Source organism: Thunnus albacares, chromosome 6 (assembly GCF_914725855.1).
Source record: "Thunnus albacares chromosome 6, fThuAlb1.1, whole genome shotgun sequence".
NCBI lineage: Eukaryota > Metazoa > Chordata > Actinopteri > Scombriformes > Scombridae > Thunnus > Thunnus albacares.
In genome coordinates this window covers 16,955,277-16,976,963 of record NC_058111.1, presented here as the reverse complement: position 1 = coordinate 16,976,963, position 21,687 = coordinate 16,955,277, and the positions used below count along the sequence as shown (strand labels likewise).

General features: G+C 41.9%; 1 protein-coding gene across 2 annotated transcripts in view; it reads right to left on the bottom strand.

Moving 5' to 3' along the window:
- Positions 1-21,687, bottom strand: part of rsrc1 (arginine/serine-rich coiled-coil 1) — a 226,355-nt gene that overhangs the window by 174,985 nt on the left and 29,683 nt on the right. The window contains exon 2 of one of the 2 annotated variants that reach the window (XM_044354291.1): positions 18,967-19,102. The exons of the other annotated variant lie outside the window; for it this stretch is intronic. Coding sequence (XP_044210226.1) covers positions 18,967-18,979 — 13 coding nt within the window. The 5' untranslated portion in view covers positions 18,980-19,102. The remainder of the gene's footprint in view (positions 1-18,966; positions 19,103-21,687) is intronic. 2 annotated transcript variants of the gene reach the window in all.

Genomic DNA, 21,687 nt, shown 5'->3' with positions numbered 1-21,687 from the left:
TGCATTGTAATCCATCCAATAGTTTCATTTCACTCAAGACAAAAATATGAGCTTCATGGTGATGCTAGAGGAAAGGTCAGGAGATCACCGAAGTCAACAGGATTCATCGTCTAAGAACCTTGAATGAAATCAAGTCAGTGGATCACCAAAGACGGTAGGCTTGATCCTCTGGGGACCATGAATGTCTGTATAAAATTTCTCAGCAATCTATCCAATAGATATTTCAGTCTGGTCCAAACTGGAAGACCCACATTGCCACCCATAGCGTCATGCTACTGACGTGGCTAAAAAGGCAACAGCTACAGCATTGAATGAGCTGAGGAAACTGACAGGGGGCTGAGGGCTAGAGGGAGACAATAATTGTTTTCCTCGGGTCAAAGAGAGAGTGTATAGAGAAACACTTCCTTCCAATCAAATTCAGTACAACAGTTCCCCAGTTTCCTCCTCTTGCCTCTGTACACTCCAGAAGGAGGAAATACAGAGCTAAATAGGAAATGTCAGATTATAGAACCAGAAAGTAAGAGTTAGATTATCAAATCACAGTGCAAGATAAAGTTTAAAAGCTATGAGATATTCTGAAACTGTAGTCCTGTACACTAAACTGCTTGGGCTCAGAGTTTATTAAAAATGTGTAGCCTACCCATCCACCTATTCATACATACATCCATTAATGGTCGCCTCTCTCACCACCTTTCTGTCTGACAATTAAAAGAGCTTCTCTCAGTCTTACTGTGTAGTTGACAACTGTAGGCAGAACAAACCAACAAACAACATGCACTCGCCAAAACAAATCCCGGAGACAAAAAGGGACATTTCAATGATGATACACAATAGAACTTGTCAACATTTGGCCTGTTTTTAGCTGTACCACTCCTACAAATAGACAAAAGCATTATTAAGAGGAAGATGTGAATGAAGTGCAGGAAAGAAGAGGAGGACTGCTTAAGTGTAACCATCTCCTGTGACCCTAATCCACTATTCAAGAACCAAGACAACCTATTGGCACCCATTAATCCTGAATTGGCTTACAATCAATGAGCTCCTCAATAACTCCTTATTCATTCATTCATCAATACCTATAGGCCTTTCCTGGTCCCCATGTGCCTCACCTGTCACATGCTTGTCCCTGCTTCCCAACTGCCCTCCATTTGCCTCCCATTTTTATACAAGACCAAGGGCGATTTCAAATCTACATTGTTTAATCCGGTTGAATCAGACACTGGTTTCATTTTACCCCCTTGGTACAATTCGTTTGTGCAGATCTGAACACAACAGCACAGCAATTGTACTCAGACACGGACCAAAACAATTGCGCCGAGATCCTTTAGAGGAAATAGTCTTGGTTCAGTCACAAATAACTTCCGTAGTGGTTTGTTTGTGGTGGGAACATGATCTGACCTTCATCTGACCCAACTGTAAGGTGTACTTAGCAAGTTTGAGCTAAATGGCTCCCATAGCAGAGTACGGTTTGCAAATTAGCAAAGTTAACAGTTGTTAGCAGCTTGCTGGAGAATGAATCAAGGTTCGACCTGGACTAGCAACAAAGTACGTTGCCTTAATTGATATTTGGGCAGATAGGAGCTTCTTCAGGACCAGAGATGTCTGACCAATGAGCAGAGAGATTGTTCTCATGTGGCTTTTAGTGATTCTTTTTGTGTGTGTGTGTGTGTGTGTGTGTATGTATAAAAAAAAACCAAAAGAGGAAACCAAAAAAAAACAATCGGACCATAGCAAACCAACTATATGTTTGAAAACACCCTCAGAGTCTACAGCCATGTTAGCAGCAGTGAGAGAGGCTGTACTTTTAGCGGTGCTAACGGTGCTTTTAGCTAAATGCTAATTTTAGTATTGACATACTCAGAATGACACTGCTATGACGACGCTTCGCAATGTTCAATGTTCAGCAATGTTCTTGGTTCAAAAAAAGAAATCATATTTTGTGGTTTTCTCATTTTCTGCACTGGTAAAGAGGTAAGTTTTATAGCTGACATGTCCCAGTGCAGATTCTGTCATGCATAGGCGACACAAGGACATCATGCTTGGAGAGGCTAAGAAGTCAGCGATGGCGGGAAAGGCCCTCTCTAGGGCCAGTGTTTGGTTTGTCCGTTCTGGGCTACTGTAGACAACATGGCGGTGCAACATGGTGGTCTCCGTGGAAGAGGACCCGCTCCCTATGTAGATATAAAGGGCTCATTCTAAGGTAACGAACACACAACAATTCTAAAATATACTTTCAAATATTATATTCCATTTCTGCCGAGTCCATTCTGCTAGATGCCACTAAATACTATACACTGCACCTTTAATCACATTTAACTTTATATTTTCTATGCCAATTTAAATGTATCTATTAGCTGGGAAGTGTTTGATCAAATATACTTCCTTTATATTTTAAGCATTATTCCGTTATTCCTGTGCATTTGCTGAAAGAATTTAATTTGCTCGTTTATAAAATCAGTGACATTGCTTCAGAAACAGACTTCATTCTGAGACATCTATTCTCAGCACAGCAACACCAACAACTCGCTTTGCGTTGCTTCACCTGAATAACCCCCCCCCCCCACCTGTTTACTCCACTCCTCCTACCTGTGCACCGTGCGTGCTGCGCTTGGCACCAAAATACACAGATAGGCAAAACAAATTCAGAAAACGGTTGGAATGCTACTTACGTTTGTCATTATAATCAGTAACTAGAGGCTTCTGTCTCTCCCACTTGGTCTCTCAGCTGTCTCTCTTGCTTGCTCACTCTCTCTCACCAAAATAACCTGTTAGCTACTGCATCCGAATAACAATCAGCAAGCCAAGTATTTCATGAAAAGCTTCAGCATAATATTTCCATGATCATTTTGGCGAGGCTTAGCCTCCCCTAGCCTCTTATTAGCGCTGCCTAAGCTGTCATGTCGCGGCTGATGACACATCTGTGTTTGTGTGTGTGGGAAAGGATCCCAGCACGTGCCACTGACACTTGGCGATCAGATGGACGTGTGAATGGGCGTGTCACTGTGCACAAAGTAAATCAATTAAGCAGAGGGAATCTCCAGGGAGACAGAAAGGAAAATAGAGGTGTTGTTTCCTGTCTCCAACTCCCCCAAGAGACCCTTAAAATACACAATATAACTCAAAATGTAATCTGTGTTTCCATTAAAAAGCCTATAACCATACTGTAGTGGCCAGTCTGGTTGCAGCTGTTGAACCCCACAAATACATCACAAATGTATCTATTACTAACTCTGATTATATCTCTCCTGTTGTATCTTATAGCTGAGCATCAAACCAATGTTGCTTAATCAGCTCTATCTTTAATCAAATTAGGTCATAATGAACTATATAGTCTGATCCAGTCTCCTGGTACCTCAGGTGTTTGAATCAGACAATGATGCTAAAGATAGGAATAAAAAAACACCGTCCCAGGTTGCATTTGGGTTATTAATGTGCATCTCCAATTAGTGTAAACAACCATAAACAAAGACAAATATTTTAGTGAAACCACTGCTGTGTTGTGCAGAGGAGAGGTTGTGAAGCCAAATTCCGGCGTTCAAAGGTTGTTCTGTCCCTGAGGGGAGCGGGGAGGGGTTAGGGCGGGTGCATGTGGTGTAAACGGGGTGGGGCGATCATCTAGGGTACGCTTAGCCTCTTCAAGAGGAAGACCCAAACCCTGCCCCAAAGAGCCGGGTCCCCAGGGACAGTCTCACCCCTTTTTATTAGAAATTGAATGAATGTTAAAGCGTATGTGTTCAACCTGTGAGCAGAGAGACCGCATAATATAAATCAGTGCACTGTTTATGGCCAGACTGGATTCTGATTGAATCTTTATATCTAATGCAAATTACTCACAACAATTCAGCTTTACAGAAACATCCTAAAATGATTCACCCCCCTCACCCTCCCCTCTCTCACCTCTATCCTCACCCTGAACCTTTGCTATAACTCCCTGAGAGGCAGCGGGTTGCAGGCGAGGGGGGGGGGCACAGGCGATATATGAGGGCAGTGAAAAAGAGCAGCGTTTTAATTGACACCCTTTAAGTTATCTGCAAGATAATTATGGCCAACAGCTGTAGACGGTGCAACATGCAACAATGGGTCTTATTAGCATTCTGGTGGAAATCTGTAAGGGAGTGCCAGACTACATGAATGACGCTTAAACAATGTTGATGTGCACACACGTACACAAATATATGTACACATTTTATACACAGTCAGTGGAATCGCTCACACACAAAAGACAAGCGTATATGTACGTTCACGCTGCTTTGAGAGAGAGCAATGGTTGAAAAAAGGCTGCAGCTGATGACTTTTGTTATTTTTTTGTTACATCGAGGGGTCATAGCTCTTTAAAATCCACACTCTCCATTTTGCCTCAAAGCAACAGCGCAACCCACTGCGCTTAAGAATATGTGCTCCCCGTTTTAGTCCTAATGTGAGAATTAATTATGAATTAATTAACATTACACTTAGGAGCGGCTACTTTTAAATCTCTCTCTTTTTTTTTTTCATCCTCTGTCTGTGTAGTCAGGAATAATGGGGGCGAGAGAGCTTGAGAGAGACAAAGAGGAGGGATCGAGATATGGATGCATTGTGTTCTCATGTCTAAGACTATCTCCAGGTTATGAATTAGAGAATGTGTGTAGAGTTTGTTTCTCCCGGCGAGCCATTAAATATTTCATGGAGGGGGATAAATGCTGGGAGAATGCCACCCCCTCCCAACATGATCCACACTGCAATTAGAGGCCCATTATCCCTCTCTCAACCCTCACACTCTGTACAAACTGGGCCTCAAAAGCAGCAATAAAGAGCCCTGTGATGAGCTATGATAACAGAAATGATGAATAGAACACTTATCTTTAGGATCTATAATGAAATTACATAGTTTTGCTAACCCGTGTATTTTTATAGGTCATTTCTCGCTCAACATCATCAAAAAAAAAAAAAAAAAGAGAGGAAACCCTCCAGCTTCACACTATTGGGTTTCATTCATTTCATTTGATTTGACATATCATGCTTCTGTGCCTTGGCAATAAGGACACAACATTGCAGCATATTGGCAAGCTCATTTGCTTTTCATAGTGAGCGTTGTGTCCAAAAAAAAGTGCCCCCTGGGATAAACACGTGTACGGGGACTGCGGGCTCGCCGCCCCAGCAGCAGGTGGCCCATTGCTGCCTAATGAACACCGCAATCTGTTACTATCGCAGCGGTGCTTTTCACCAGACAATTAGGCGACTAAGCATGTCATTATTCCAGGCCAACAAGAAGAGCCTCTTCTCTAATTTCATCTTTTCATTCCTGTTTACTCACCCACACTCCCCTCATTAACGAGAGATTTTCCAGTCCATGCTAATTGGTTTCAATAACATTCATTTTAGTTGAAAGGAAACGATTCTGTTAATTGAGGAGCGCAGAGAGAGGAGAGAGGGAGCGAGGGGAGAAAAAAAAAAAAGAGGGGCTTCTTTTCATTTTCAAGTGCGTCCATGAGATGACGCTTTTGAAAAAGCGCTCTACAGGTTCAGAGCTAATGAAATTAAGTGATGCCGGCCGTGGCAAAAAGGGAAGCCCAAATTAAAAGCAATTTATTTTCATTGAGGCATGTGGCACTGTTCGGGCACAATTAATGGGCTGAGCATAGACACAGAGATATGGAGAAAGAGAACAAAAAAAGAGACAAAGATACAAAGAAATGACTGGTGGCACAGATGAGTCAAGAGAGCAAAGTCTAGACCTGGACAGATTAACTGTAATGATTTCTATTATTGCATTTCTATTTCTTTTTTCTGTTTTGGAAATACAGGCTTTGGCTGTTCAAATATTTAAAATATCCTAAAATACTTGAATGATGTTTGCCTAAGGTCTGGCACAGTGTAATAGTGTGTGTGGCTTGCAACCAGAATAACTACAATCAGGAGTGATTCATATGAAAAAGAAATTGTTTGCCTGAGAAGAAGTAATGGCATCAACTTCTTTTGGGAAATTTGATCATGTTCTTTTCATAATGTTTGGTTGAAAAACATTTATGCCTTTAGCTCACTGAACACAACGCATACATTAACAAATTGTCTTTGTCTCGCTATGAATATATGTCGGTGAACATTGTCGGGTGATTTTTTATACTTGATATGTGTCCAATTCCTCAGTAATTACACTAACATATGATTTCCCACATTGTAGTCTATAGAATTCACATTATTGTTACCAGTAGTGTGTGAAACATGACTCTCTTTAGTTGAGAAAACAATCACACCGCAAGGTAAATTTAGTAGCTGTTCTGGAGCATTTCGATCCTATCACATGATCCTCCTCACCAATTAAATTACAGTCAGATGACAACTGGGAAAACTCCATCTGTGATATAACCTATTTCGAAGGTCAAGATTGAACCTCATGATGCTCTTTAATTTAAATGTCTGTTATCATACAGAGAATAACAGCATGACATCAAAGTGCCATTGACTGTTTATTTCTATAGTGGCTTTATATACTTTTTATACACTTCTTTGTGGATTTATATAGTCTAATCATGAATTTGTCTCAGAGAAATTTACAATATGTACAATATGCAAAAGCCTCTATCTAAAATAAGGAAAAAGTCCACTTTGACTTTTTATTCTTTTGAAATATTGCATATTTTTTGCCTGAAATTTCAAGGCAGCACACCATAATAGTAAATACTATTCAATAAGACATCCAGGCAGCTTGAACCAAGCCTGAGAAATGAGTCTGTAATCCTTCCAGGAAGTATATTAAGTGTTAGAGCCTGATGTCACTGCCAAAAGCAGAGCCCCGTTTAGGGCCATAACCTCTTCACGGCGTTCAGATACGGTCAGTCAGCTGCCTAACCAGCCGTTGTATGGTTGTTTAGTGACGGCAGAGTGAGCGTGTTAATGGGCTGTCTAAACAGGCTCAGCTGGGGGCCGCGGTAAAGGGGTGGGGGGGTGGGGAGGGGGGCTAGACAGCTCTCTGGTTCCTCTACAGGCTGGAGGTGTTGCAGGTTGTAGCCTGTAAAGGCATCTAGAGACCACAGGAAGAAGAGACAGAAGGGATGACTCAAGCTATTTTAAATCGTTAGTGATCAATATGTTGACAAGCAGAGAGAAAGGGAGGAGATGGAAAACAATTAAAAGAATTATTTGCAGGCGACTGTGCTGTCTGTTTCCTCGCTGAACCATCAGTATATCTGCCTCTGCCTGTGTTTCAGCCAATGAGAAACCAAACTAGTATAAAGTATGACTAAATGCCCTGCTAGTCTCCGAGGAGCTCTGAGTGCGGAGCTAGCGGGAGATCAGTGCAGTTAATTTACATAGCATTTGCATTATGTCAGGACATGAGCTACAAATAGGTATGAGTGTGTGGCTTAATTAGAAATGAGCCAGGCTTTTCAAAAACACCCTTTTGCATCATAATTGAGTCAGCTCAGCGCTGGAGTAAACGGCGGTGAGTGGGGGAAAAGACGCCTGTTTCTGGAAGCGCTCGGAGATGATTGGTAATTACGATACACCTACCTGGGCTCAGAGAGAGATGTAGTATTTTTATACAAAACATTTATGGGCGCTTTGAACAACAGCAGAGGAAACTGCCCTATAATATCTGGGTCAAAACAATTAAATATATGTATATCAACTGTTTTGTATCCAGAGGGGGTTGTGACTTGGAGGTTGCCGTTGTTTCACTGTGTGGGCAGTTTTTGATCAAGGATGTGCAGAGAAATATCTCTATATGACTTTTTAAAACCCCGGAGGACCACAGCTGACTACAGGAAAGTTAAAAGTTAACTATAATGCAAATACAATGTGACTGTTTCAGAAATGGTCTATACTCAGGTTTTTGCAAATAAATTTAAAAAATCCAGGAATTAATAATTACATAAAGGATAGAATTTCTGCAAGGACTCTATTGACTTTTCAAAGATTAACCATATGAGGAACCATGAAGTATCTACAGTATAAAGAACATTAAATTTACATTCAGGCCCAAGCCAATTTGTCCTTACTGAAGATATACATTTTTAAAAACAGATGGTTATATTGTTGTTGTTTTTTGTATTAGAGGCTCAAAAATTTCCTAATACAACTGGACACATTTTTTTTTTTAAATTTTAAGCAAACATTACTCAAACAGGAGTAAATAGTGCATTTGTAGGGGACTATTTTCAGCTTTAGATTAATACACACTTTGTGCATTTTGAGCAGTAATGGAGGTCTATGGCACAGAGGGATCAATTCATTGTTGGTTCTGGAGTTTTCATGTGATTTGCCTGCAAAAATATACAATCACCAGCAAAATCTTGTAATGGGTTGGTGCAATGGTTGACAAATCACATTTCAAGGCTCAGTGCCCTCCAGCTATACCTGGGGAAGTCACTGAATTCAAATTGTTTGTGTTGGTCAACAACTATCAAACAAGTGTCCTTGACCAAATCACAGAAAACCATAAATGACCATCTGAAGCTGACCTGTGGCCAAAGGTCAATAACAGATGTTCATCTGCCTACTGAATCCTTTTCCTGTTAACCTCTGTCCTACCTGCGTATTCTTCTCACATCCATTCATCATGTGTTGAATATGTCTTTGTTTGTTTGCATTGTACACACAGACAGTGTTAATGTCTGAACAACCTGCTTTAAGTGTCTGATGCATTTTTTGTTTCTATTTTAACTTGCTAAGTGATGTGCCAAAATGGCTAAGTGTTGGGGACCCGGGGTGTTCGGAGTACCTGGGGTTACCAAGGTTACCAAATTGAATCGTCCCCTCAGACATGGCTGATCTACATAATTTGGTGGTATCATTCACAGCGTCTCACAGCCCGGGTGATGAATGGCACTCGCAGAAGATAATATTTCTGCTTGGATGTAATAAATCTTATGTAAAGTGCTCCACTGCTTATATAGCAATGGCAGAGAGGAAGAAGAAAAAAAAACACACACTCCTTTATTTTTACTCTCCTTCTATCTCTCTCTTTCTTTTTCTGATTTTTTTTTTTTGTTTTTGTCTTTCTTCTCAGTCGCTCCCTTGAAAACTCACACAAACATGAGGCCTTTTACAACAGGATGTCCAAGTTCTTCAAAATCTTCAAATTACAAAATAAGCTGATTCTCATTGAGCTTGGCTTCTTATCTGTAATGTTAACATCAACGATCTTGATGGTTACACTACAACCACTGGGTTCATATATGAGAGATTCCACCGAAGTTGTTGTGTGTTTCTTTGTACAAGTGAACATGTTCTCCGTGGTGTGTAGGTTCTGGTAACGCTGATCTCCTCAGAGACCTCTTCTCTTGGCTTCTTTCACCGCTGCTTCTATACCTGTTGTATTGATCGCCGCCCCAGCCATCCCCTCACAGACAGCCCGCAGTGTCCTGCTATTACTAAACCAACCCCTGGGTCGTGAACTCGTGACCTCCTGCTGCTCAGTGCTGCTCGGAGAGGGGCATGACCTCCACAAGGGGCTGGGAGGCGAGGGACACTCTGGGTAGCTGTTCGTGGTATTCATAGCTTCCCCCGATCACAGTGCATTTGCATGTGCTTATCATGCATTAACACTCATTAAAAACACAATAAAAATTGAAAACAGCTAATTGATTGAGACTAATCTGGATTCTTATTGAGCTTGTAGCAAAGAGAAATTCATGTGGAGTGTTTTATAGACACAGATTTCACAACAGTTAGTCTGTATATATAGAAACACACAAATTAAATGCAAACTGTGTCTGTTATAATTTAATTTAACATAAGATAACACTGTTCTAAAAGTCAAATTCCAGGTTACTAATCACAATTGTTTACTAATTAAGTTTTTCGATCTTCCTCCTCCTATTATGCCTGTTTTTAATAAGCTGAGAGTCAGGTGTACTTGACAGTAATGAATGACTGATTTTAGCTGATCGTTATTGCTGCCCTCCTCTTGCCTGCTACTGTGCGCGTGCACACGTGCGTGTGTCTGTGCGTGCCGTGGCTGCCTAATAAAAGGGATAATTGTTCCATCTTTGCTTGCAGACACATAAAGCAGTGTGTATTGACTGCTTGACAGGCTGTGATTCCAGTAAAGCTAATGGCTTTCTCAATTCTCCTGCTCCATCCATCAGGCCCCGAGAGCACCCCGTCATGTTTTCAATTAATGAAGAGAAAACCATAAAAAGTTAAAAGGCAGTGTGACACAGTGGACGACGGCGTGTACGAACTGTACACACAGTCAGACAAGGACACACACACACACACACACACACACACACAATTTGTAATCACCAATATGAAATAAACACACCGACATGCAGAGTTTTGCCTTGAAAAAGCAAACTTGAGACTTAAAAAGCTCTCTTTTCTCCACGACACATACAGACAGCAAAACAATCCTATCTTTTGTTTGCTGTGGGTTTGAAGCTCGCCTGTGTCTCAACTTTACACCCCCAGCTTGTAATCATAATGTACAGTATATGCATTCTGCTGCCGGGCCTGCTTACTTTGGTTGTAGCATGCTGGCTTTATGTAGGAGATAAAGGGAAACTTCCAATCTGCCTGGGTGAGCGATAGTAAAGCCCTCCAATTCAGGCAGGAAATTATGGAGTAAGTGGCTTGGTGGCTGATAGTCAAATGAAGCCAGGGCGGCTGGATGCCTGCTCTAATTAACCGGCTGGCAGGTTTCAGCGATATCAGGAATCGTACTGGCTAACCTGATGACAAGACCAGGGTGCACACAGGGGCGCAAACAAGCACACGTCTAGGTACATGCAGGATAATACACACACACACATATACAACTGCAGACAAATGATTATCTCAAACTCAGCTCTCTCAGTCTAACTGCTAAATCAAACCCATTGAAAACTATTTCAAACCTATGACCTTGCAATATATTAGCGGTAAAAAAATGTTACGAATGTACTCAGATTATTTCCCCTCAAGACCAAGACATTCAGCACAGGAAGATGATTTCTTACCGGATGAACATTGCACCAATTATTTTCTTAATCATTGCCAATCAATTTCCAAGTAAGACCAGAAAAGGAATGGGACACAAGCATAAAGAAGCCATTCTCAAAACATCTCCGTTGCCTAATGACGGCTCGTGTCTGAAGATCAGCAATCTAACAATCACATCATCCGACGCTTTACTGAATTAATTTTAAATGATTGACAGCCCTTTATATGCATATCACTAATCTCTGTAATTCTCCATTACCTTATTTGGGGGGGGTGGGGGGACTTTTTTCACCTGCACAATCAACTGAGAAACAAACTACATTTTGTTGTGTATGGTGTGTAGAATTCACATTAAAACTGATGTGTGTTTATGGATCTAGGGAGGGGATTTAGGGAGCGTATACAGTTACAATACTGGGAGAAATGAAGACTATAAAAACTGTTGGAAAAGGCGTATATTGGCCAGCAAGGAAGAGATTTATGCCTCTTCTTGTGTTTAATTTGCTGGTCTAAATCACTAGTGATGTGAAAGTAAGCTAAAAAATAAATGTCACGGTGACCAGAGTGCCTGCTGGGAAATGTTCAACATGACTGCCATATTCCTGAAGTCTGCTGGCAGAGTTTACTCCACATAGGCATATAAAACATTTATCTCTGCAACTGGTTTCACTGAAACTAATCAGGAGAAATACTTACAGAGGAGACTCAGTATACTGTAAGGACATCATTTACTGAAAGGGAATATTTCAGGATTTCTCTTAAATTCACCCCACTTCCACAGATATGTTTCATATTCTCATTACTAGAGCATGTGTGTATGTGCATGTACAGTATGAGTGCATGTTTGATTCACTGCTATGGGAGTTCACACCTTACCCTCTAGGCCCTTCTATTTCCTGACCAGTAATAAGTTTAACAGATGAAAATTTAAAGGCGGAAAAAGAGAAGTCAAGAATGACTTGATAGAAATCACATAAACGTCTTACGCTGTGCCTGCACGCCTCTTCACTTTAACCAAACAGAACTGAAGGTGAGAGAGCTACTGGAGGATAGATGAAGACAGCGTAATCATGCGTGGGAGTGAGATATAACCAATGCTTGTCAATCATCATCAAGCGCCCTTCTTGAGCGGTTTGACTTTCCTCATCATTTAGGATAAGTACAGCTCCAACTCGACACATTTGAGGTTTTTCGATTTTGATGTAGTTATTTTTCACTTTGCGTGTGCATGTTGAATGTGACACATACAGATGGTGACAAATTAAAGGAAAAACCTGAATAAATCTGTGGAGAAACCTAACGAATGCAGATGCTTCCACACACGTGCACTGCATGGTACAATCAAGCAACTAACATCCAATCATGCTCTGTGGCATGTATAACAATGCTGAGCAGGACCAGTTGATTCTGATTTTGTATCAAGATAGCAAGTGGAAAAGATCTAAGTGACTTTGAAAGAGGGTTCATTGTTGGGGCACGGATGGCAGGAGCTTCAGTCACAAAGACTGCTCAATTGGCTGGTGTTTCAATAGGAACAGTTACTAAAGTTACATCTGCATTTAGATCTATGGGAAAGACGTCAGTAAATAGGGTCAGAAATTATGGTCGATACATTTGATGACTGTGATGCTTGTGCATTAGTATGATATGTAAGGAAAAACAGAAGAGCAACTCTTCCTCAGGTGACTGAGACGTCAATGCAGGATGTGATCAGACTGTCAGCAAGAACAGTCAGTCGACAATTACATAGAGAGAGATATTATAATAGGGTTGCAGTGCATAAACCCCTCATTAGAAAGATGAATGCATATTTGAGAGTTCAGTGGTGCAAAAACCATAGACACTGGTGTACAGAGATGTGGAAAAAAGTGATATGGTCAGATGAATCATCCTTCACCATATTTTCGACGAGTGGGCGAGTGCATGTGTGGCGTACACCAAGAGAACAGCACAGGCCTGAATGTTTGACCCCGACAGTGAGGGGATCCCGTGGCTCTGTTATGCTTTGGGGGGCATTTTGCTGGCATGGTTTGGGTCCAATGTCCCCTTAGAGGGAAGGGTCACTGCAAATCAATTCAAAGTTGTTCTGAGTGATCACCTTTATCCTATGATGAAACATTTCTATCCTGATGGAAGTGGTCCCTTCCAGGAAGACAATGCCCCCTTCCATAGGGCACAAAGGGTCACTGAATGGTTTGATGAGTTTGAAATTGATGTGAATCATATGCTATGGCCTTTACAGTCACTGGATCTCAACCCAATTGAACATCTATGTTAGATTTTGGACTGACGTATTAGACAGCGCTCTCCACCACCATCATCAAAACAGCAAATGAGAGAATATCTTTTGGAAGAATGTTGTTCATCCCTCCAGTAGAGTTCAGAGACGTGTAGAATCAATGCAAAGGTTCATTGAAGCTGTTCTGGCAGCACATTGTGGCCCAACACCTTACTAAGATTCTTTATGTAGCCTAGGTTTTTCCTTTAATTTGTCACCCGTCTGTTCCTTACTCTGTCTCACTAACGCACACGCATTTTCACTGCAATGTTTTTCACAGAGTAGAAAAGGAGGAATGGCAGCTGAGGATAAATGCATTTTTCATTATTATAGATTCTCTCCACTTCTCCGCTGGCAGTGAGAGCAACCTCTGCTTAAACATCTCTTCTCTGCCCATCGGCGCTTCCCCACGTTTTGGACGCCGGCCAAGCAAAAAAGTAATTTAAACATTACAGGAAATTAAATCTCACATTTCCAATTTTTACCCTGAAGTTTAAGTACAATGAAAATGTCACCCATGAATTATGGAATCAAGCTGAATTTCTCCTCCAAACTTTAAACTGTAAATGTAAACGTCCTTGACAACAAGGTGGGCACTTAGAGCCTCCCTCCCCACTGATGCGGTGCTACAGCCAATCAGAAGCAGATAAAGAAGAAGAGTGGATGATGCCATTTTGCTGTGCCTGTGTTTCTCTGCTTGAAAAATGAAAAAAGATTAGATGAGAGTGATAAGCACTAATCATTATCTGCTGCATTTTACATATGATTTGTATTTTTCCTTAAACTTATTGTTTAACATTCTGGGCAAACTGTTAAATCTCTTGCATTGTCTGTTTAACATCATTTATCACAGCATCTAATGTTATATCTTATATTAAGACATTATAAGAGTCTTCAGTTTTCAGAGTTATCCCAAGATCACCTGTTAAAACACGCCTTTGTGATATTTCATTCTCTAAGCACAGCGTTACTGCAAAGATAATACATCTACTTGATATGTCTCACACCCAGACCAAATTATATTTACTGCTAAATCACATTTCTGATGGCGCCGCGTTATTAGAAAATTGCATGTTGTGCGTTTGATTTATGTTCCAGCATGTCTAGAAGAAGAAGAAGAAGGAAAAAAAAAAAAAAGAAACACCCACCCTCCCACGCTTGCAGGTGAGATGAGTCCCTGCAGATTGCTGTTAGTGTCATCCTCCGGGCTAAGTGTTGTATATTAAAGAGACATCGCAGTGGATTGTCACCCTGAAGCCCCACCACCTAGCAATGGGCCATCTTTAATTATGGTCCGACAGAGGTGAATGCATCAGAAAAGGCCTGACAGAGCGGCCAGTGTGTAGATTATTTTAATTTGCGCCCCGCCCCTAGGTGAGCGATGCGGCCGGCCTTGACCCTCCTCTGACTGCATGGATTAATGCCTGGTAATGACTGCTGAGGCTATCATTGCGGCGGGCATCATTAATTATCCTTATTGATTGTTGCTCTCAGAGATAAAGCGTTCTGCTGACTGGAAAATACCCTCCACGCGCAAGGTCAAGGTAAAAAAAAAAAAAAAAAAGGAGGAACTTAGATAACCGCATACAGGGCCACCACACCTACAATTGAAAATAAATATGGCCGACACCCACTGCACCCCATAGCACTGATGTCTTACCCTCTCTGTCCTGTCCTTCACTCATGTCCCCCTATCTCCTCCCCTTTCTCTCAATCTGCCACCCTGTCATTTTTCCCCAATAAGGAGCGTAAGAGAGTCCAACAGGAAATTATAGCAGTCTAGATTAGGTGTACACTTTGTGAAGGGAACATAGAGTGTGTGATATGACAGAAAAACTAGTGAGGAATGAGGGGAGTGTAAGTGAAGGGATATGGTGAAAGAGAAAGGAAACTGCTGGAGGACAGCAGGAAAGAAGCGACGGGGAGCAGAGTGAGACAGTAGTGAGGTAGGCTGGCAGGCAGCTGTAGTGCTCAGGCAGATTAAGTTTCTGTGGCTGCCATAATGGAGGAGACAGCAGGAAGTCGGGGTTTTATATTTACACTACTCTACATCACCCTGCCCTCACATACACGGAAAAAGGCACATACACACCCTTGTTACCAATATTCAACTCTCCATACCAGTGCAGTCCTGTGCGGTAAGAAATCACCCAAACCCTAATGTGTCATTTCACAGCAGGAGTATGGGCCTACTGTCTTCATGAGATGCCTAGTCTGTGTATCCAAGTGTCTGTGTTTGTGTCTTCTATCCCTGGCTCAAACAGGCTGATCCGGCAGACGAGAAGTGAGTGTGACAGAAATGTATTCTCTTTTCAAACGCTGGTTGGAGAGGCTACCGTAGCACCTCTCTCATCCTCTCTCTTCTCTGCCTTCTCCAAGCCTGTGATTGGCATGTCTTCATATGTGGATCCTGTTCTTCCCGCAACTCGCTCCTTTGTACGATTAGCCAGTGTCACACAACAAATAAGTAAAATTAAATCCATCCCACAGTGTGGGACGGGGAGAGAGGGACTAAAGAGGCAGAATATGCAGACACTAAATCATCAAGGAACAGGGTTCATGTTTCACATTCATGTCTCTAAAATTGATATGAAAGATACATTTAGGTACGCGCTGTTGGTTTTGGTGGTCTTGAGCCATAAATGCACTTTGTCTGGGTTTCATGAGGCAATACAGACGCAGACGGTGGAGGTAGAGCAAGATGAAGGAGTAGTCTGTCTTTTTTTGTTAGTACCTGTTTGAAGTGAATCAGAAGGAGCTTACCAAGGTCTGGAAATTCATTACTGGACAGGAGCTTTGAAAGAGGTCTGTTGGATGTGTATGGGTTTCTGTGTGTGTGTGTGTGTGTGTGTGTGTGTATGTGTGTGTGTGCGTGTGTGTGTGTGTGTGTGTGCAAGCCTGCAGCCCATTGTATTCAGAGTGGAATTGCTAAGCAGTTGCCTGAGGCCAAGAGAAGGCAGCAATGGCCAGGTATGGCTAGTCATTACTGCAGGGCATCAGACTCCATCAGACTCTCTGGAGAAAAGATCATACAGACTGTACACACCCATATAGGTAGTGTGTGTCTATTTGGGTGTGCGCGTGCATTTGTGTGACAGAAGACAGACAAGGAATCGGTGTCTACACTGTAAAGCATATAAGATCCAGAGCATTTGAACTTGGACTGTGATCTTATTCGGAGTTAAAATGAGTGGTTTGATCGGGATCAGATGACTCTGCCGTGTGTGTGTGTGTGTGTGTGTATGTATGCAAGCATACGAAACACAAGCAGAAAGAAAACCGAGAAAGAGAAGTCAGACTGTGTTGTTGTACAACTGTCGGCAAATCAATACATGACCACAACACTGACAGGAAAACCCAATCAGAGGCCAAAGGCTGGAGGTACGGCTTCGACTCTTACATACACACACGTTTACACTGAGAGCTACAGTAAACTGCATTGTTATGTTTCTTCCTCTGTTCTCTTCTAGATTTGATCACACATTAGATTACAGATTAAAGTGCCTTTAGTTTTCATCAGGAGCAGAGATCCTCAGGGCGGACGGACAGACTCTCCTCCAGGACAAAGATCGGTGAGACGGCGCTCAACAGCAACAAGAGTCCCAGGATGCATCAATCATCAAGGCTGGCCCAGGAGAGGAAGTCACCGTCTTCGGTATTGTTACATGCAATCTAACTATGTTGCAATGGCTGTGACAAGTAAGAATCTTGCATTTCATATATGTATATGAAACTGGCCTCAGATACTACTTTGTAATGTAATTCCACATTCTACATGCAAAAAGATATGAAATTCTTTACAGCATATAGTGACAAAACAATCATAATACACCTATCTGTATAAGTGCAGTGTTTAAAACAAATCTGACGATAAAATGTTTCGGATTCACATGTAGGCGGATGGGTTATGTGAGCACACACACGTATGATAAACACACACACACATGCAAAACAATTTGAGGGGTGTAGGGGGGCTGGGGTGTCGCAGCATGATGCCCATCTATCTTTCTGACATCTCCTAACCCAATCCCACTGGGGCTAACTGAATTCAATCCTCAACATTAGATAAGCACATACCCCTCCCCTCTACACGTGTGTGTGTGTGTGTGTGTGTGTGTGTGTGTGTGTGTGTGTCTATGAACATATCACACACATAGCAGGTTTTAGATTGTTTCTACAGTCAAGTGTTGGTGTGCAGGTCACATAGCAAGATGGGGAACGAGGTAGAAATCAAGAGAAAAAAGCAAACAGGCCCCACAGACAAAGAGAGACCCTGGCAGAGACAGAGGGAGAGAAAGAGGTTTGACGTTGCTTGTCCTGCGGGAGTCCATCCTCTGTTTCTTCCCTCACCCTTTCTCCCCCCCCTCTGTCTCCCTCTCGCCCTCTACCCCCTGCCTTGCACACCACTCCCTCCGGTTCTCCCCTCTCGGCAGCTCTCCGCTGATTGTTTGGGCTTCTTGGTGCCTATCAGGCCCATCGCTCTATGTTTCCATCAAACACAGCATTTATCTTATCATTGCCTTGACAACTGCCTATTAGTCCAAAAGAGTCTGCAGGCTCTGTGTTCCCATGGCGATGACATGGTGACATTGCCGGGCACCTCTGAACCGCCTGCTGAGATAGTGGACCCTTTTCCTCTCCTCCTCTCACCCTGCTCTTCCCTCTGCCTTCCTCTTTGTCCATCCCTTTGCCTCCCGTTTGCTCCTCCTTTGGCAGCAGCCCACCCTCCCCGCAGCTTACAACTGTTTGAGGGTGAGCGCACGAATGTGTGTGTGTGTGTGCAACATGCACTTTTATGCATGAAAGATGGGGAATTCTCTTGCTCAGCGTATCCGCCTGCCTATGTGTCTATTTGCCAGTCTGTACGTGTAATGTGCTGCTTATTGTCACCAAAGAGGGGGGAACAGAGGTAGAAATTTGCTTGTGTTTTGTGTTGTTTGTCTGTGTTTCAGGTGGCATATGACCTCATTAGTGAGGGTCTGGAGATGGCAAAACATGTGACTGAGATTTTTTATCTACGCTCTATCTACTGGAAAAGACAATCCCATGAAGATCAAATAAAAACCAACAGAAATTACAAATTCTAGTAAGAAGGCAAGCAGATTCTGTGCTTTAAATTGGACAGACCAAGCGGCCCAACAGCTGTATAACCCGGTCCTGGTAACCCTGATGCTATTCATCTCTGTGGTAGCATGTGTAACTACCAGGACACACAAGTTCAACAACAACAACCACAGCGGTCTGAATAGGAGGCCTGCTGTGTACAACGTTGTGGGGGGTATACAGAGGAAAAAAAGAGAACACTATTATTTTTAGCAAAAAACAGAAAAGACTGAGCAAGGACCTCAAGCTCCAGACTTAATCAAGCCTCTTATTGCCTGCCAGTATTGTTTTAGGTTTAGTGGTGATCAGATGCTAACCTGGCAAGTATTTTCATGTTGAGCACAGACACAGATGGGTAATGAGAAGGAGCAATATAAATGACAGTGCTGGAACATTGTGCTGACTAAATCCTGTTTCCTCACTCATCTTTACTCTCTTCCTCTTGTTCTACTACTCAGCTGCTAGGTGTGTTTTTATGGATGGTTTGCAGCAATTTATGGGGTCAACATGCAGACTGGGTCATCTTGTCTGCGGCTATTTGTACACGCTCACATTCGGTCTCTTGCGGAAATGATTAAAATCGCATGTTGTAATCTGGCGTTTTACTTTGTGCTTTTTAAAAGTAAAGGAGGGACGGGGACACACACATACACACACTTGTGCAAACGCTTTAATTTTACCTCTTATCAGCATGTTATCCTGTGGTCGGTGATTCAGTCCATAAGCTGTGATCTGTGCTCTGTCTCTGTCCTCTCTCTTGCTGGATCTGGATGAGAGAGGATGGGGTCTCCGAGGGCAGCTCACAGGGGCCCAGCTCTAATAATAGAGTGTAAATCTCAGTCATTACTGCTCTGACAGGACACTGTGTCATCATTGTCTGGCGCACAACTCTACTCGAGTGAAGAGGCTTTCGGTTAACTACTGTTTTTATTGTGGGCAGCCCAGAATCTCGTGTAGTTTGGTAAATGACAGAGTGTGAGGGGAGTTATGAGCGCAGCACAGTCACCACAAAATGTTTGATTCAAGCTGCAACAACAGATGATTTGATACTGGACTTTGGCCTGCTGCCTAATGATCCAGGCAACTATCATGAGACCCAAAAACCTTAGCACTCTCGAGGATTTTCTTGAATACAAATGTCAAACAGAATTATCCCAAAAAATGTTGAAAATTACTGTTGCTACACAAGTACTTTAGAAGACCCCTTTCCACTGTTAAAACAGCACAACAGTGGGACTGACATTCTGTATCTTGTTAAGCAGGAAATCATCATTGGTCTCAATAACGGCGGGCCATAAAATCACATTTCAGCATCCATCGATTTTTATTTCATAGTAAATGGCAAGTAACAAACCGCGGGGCTGCTGAGCAGTGCAGTGTAAATGCGCCTCTGATAAACAGTTAAAGAAGTTCATCCACTCTGCTGAACTGCAGCTTGGCGGCAGAAAAATCAACACTAATCTGATGAGAGGCAGCAAAACAAATTCTACTGTTGTGCTCTCAACACAGAACTCAAGGGAGAGGAGAGGAGAGGAGAGGAGAGGAGAGGAGAGGAGAGGAGAGGAGAGGAGAGGAGAGGAGAGGGGAGAAGAGAAGAGAAGAGAGGAAAGGACAGGAGAAGGGAGCAGAGATCAAAACAAGTGTGTGGAAAGAGATACAATGGATACGATGCATAGTAAGAAGTGAGGAGGAAAGAACACATAAAAAAATATAATGAATTTCTAGATTATTCTGTCAAATTGCATGGTTTGCCATTCTCCTTTTAAACACTTCTAATGCTTAAACAACTAATATATACCAGTGGATCTGCATGTTTTATCCAAATTGCTGCAAATCACACACACATTACTGATGATCTATGTCCAAAACATGTAATGCTTTTACATTGATTTCCTGACTTAAGGGGAGCCATTGGTTTCCATTTATTTCAGTCCGACAAAAATCGACTTGCAGACTTGAAAATAGCTTGAATCATTCACAACCTACACTCAACAACATCTTTTGGTCATAGTTATGATAGCAGGGAATGTCTTGAAAGGCTTTCCAAAACGTTACTGTAGTTTATAAATGCATTGCTTTCCTGCAGCAACACTGAATCTCGCATCACCGTGTGATGGTGATGTAACTTTGACAAACATTAAACGCAAGTACTGTTTATTCATTATAATGGATTACCTATCTTAAGTGCATTTCAGGTCTTCAGGAGTACAAGGTAGGAAATGAACCTACATTAATTTGGCTGGCTTTTTGAATTATATAGCAACACATGCTGCAGTAATAGGTCAAAACATGAGTTTAAACACGCAAAAAAAATCTTGCATGGTATTTTAACTCATTTCCTCACCCCCCTTTACCCCCTCCTTCTCTACCTCTTTTTCCCCTCTCTGTTTTCTTTTCTCTAGTCTCTCTCTCTGTTCTTTTCAGAGGAAAATGCCAGATCAACAGAAACGTCACATCCAGGATAAGGGGCTTACTTTTGTATCTTATAATTGAAGTGCCTTCCTACCTTAGTGTCTGACAGCTCCTTTTGACAAGTGATGTGTTTTTTGAAAGTGAATCAGCTTTCTTTGGCTCCGAGTGCTATAGACAGCAGAGATCAGTGAGGGTCAAACTGAATGCTGGTCTCTGCACTGAGTTACTGCTGCCTCCTGCCATCACAAAGCTTGTCATTCATCTTATCGTTAATCTGGCCTTCTTCTTTCAGCCGATACATTCTTACTGTGTGTTTTCTTCCAAAGTCAGACATGCAGACCAACAATTTGTTCAAACAAGAGATTGTCCTCACCAGAAAAATAATTACAGCATTAGTAATTTGTTCAAATGCTTAAAGCTGAATATTATATATACACACACACACACATTATATACGCATACATATATATATTAACAATGCATCAAATGATTATGCATAATGGAAAAGGGGTCATTGTAGTAAAGAACCAACAGAGAATTATTATGTAACAACTTTATAAGGTGATCATATGTCAATGCTGTTTACAACTTGTTTTGCCACCGCCAAGTAGCCAAAAAATCAATAACTGTTTCAAAATAACCTATCATTGTGTTTTCATGGTAAGTGACATCTTGTGGTTGTGTAAATGTCCTCTTTTAGAAGTGAGGGCGGAAGAGGTGTGATTTTGTTTTACCACTATAAACCTTGTTGATGGGAAGGTGTGGGTGGAAAGTTGGGTCAACAACGCATGTGATGTTGTCACCAGAGGCCAAAGTTTGCATTCTCACTCCTACCAAACTTTAGCCAAAAAATACATAAATTACTTTTTTGGAACAGTCTAATGTGTTGCTGTGGAAGGAGACTGTCCTCCCAAGAAAAAAATGACACAATAGGTTCTAATGTCAGTTGCCCAAAAGTGATATATAGTTACATTTGAAGACAGCTGCCA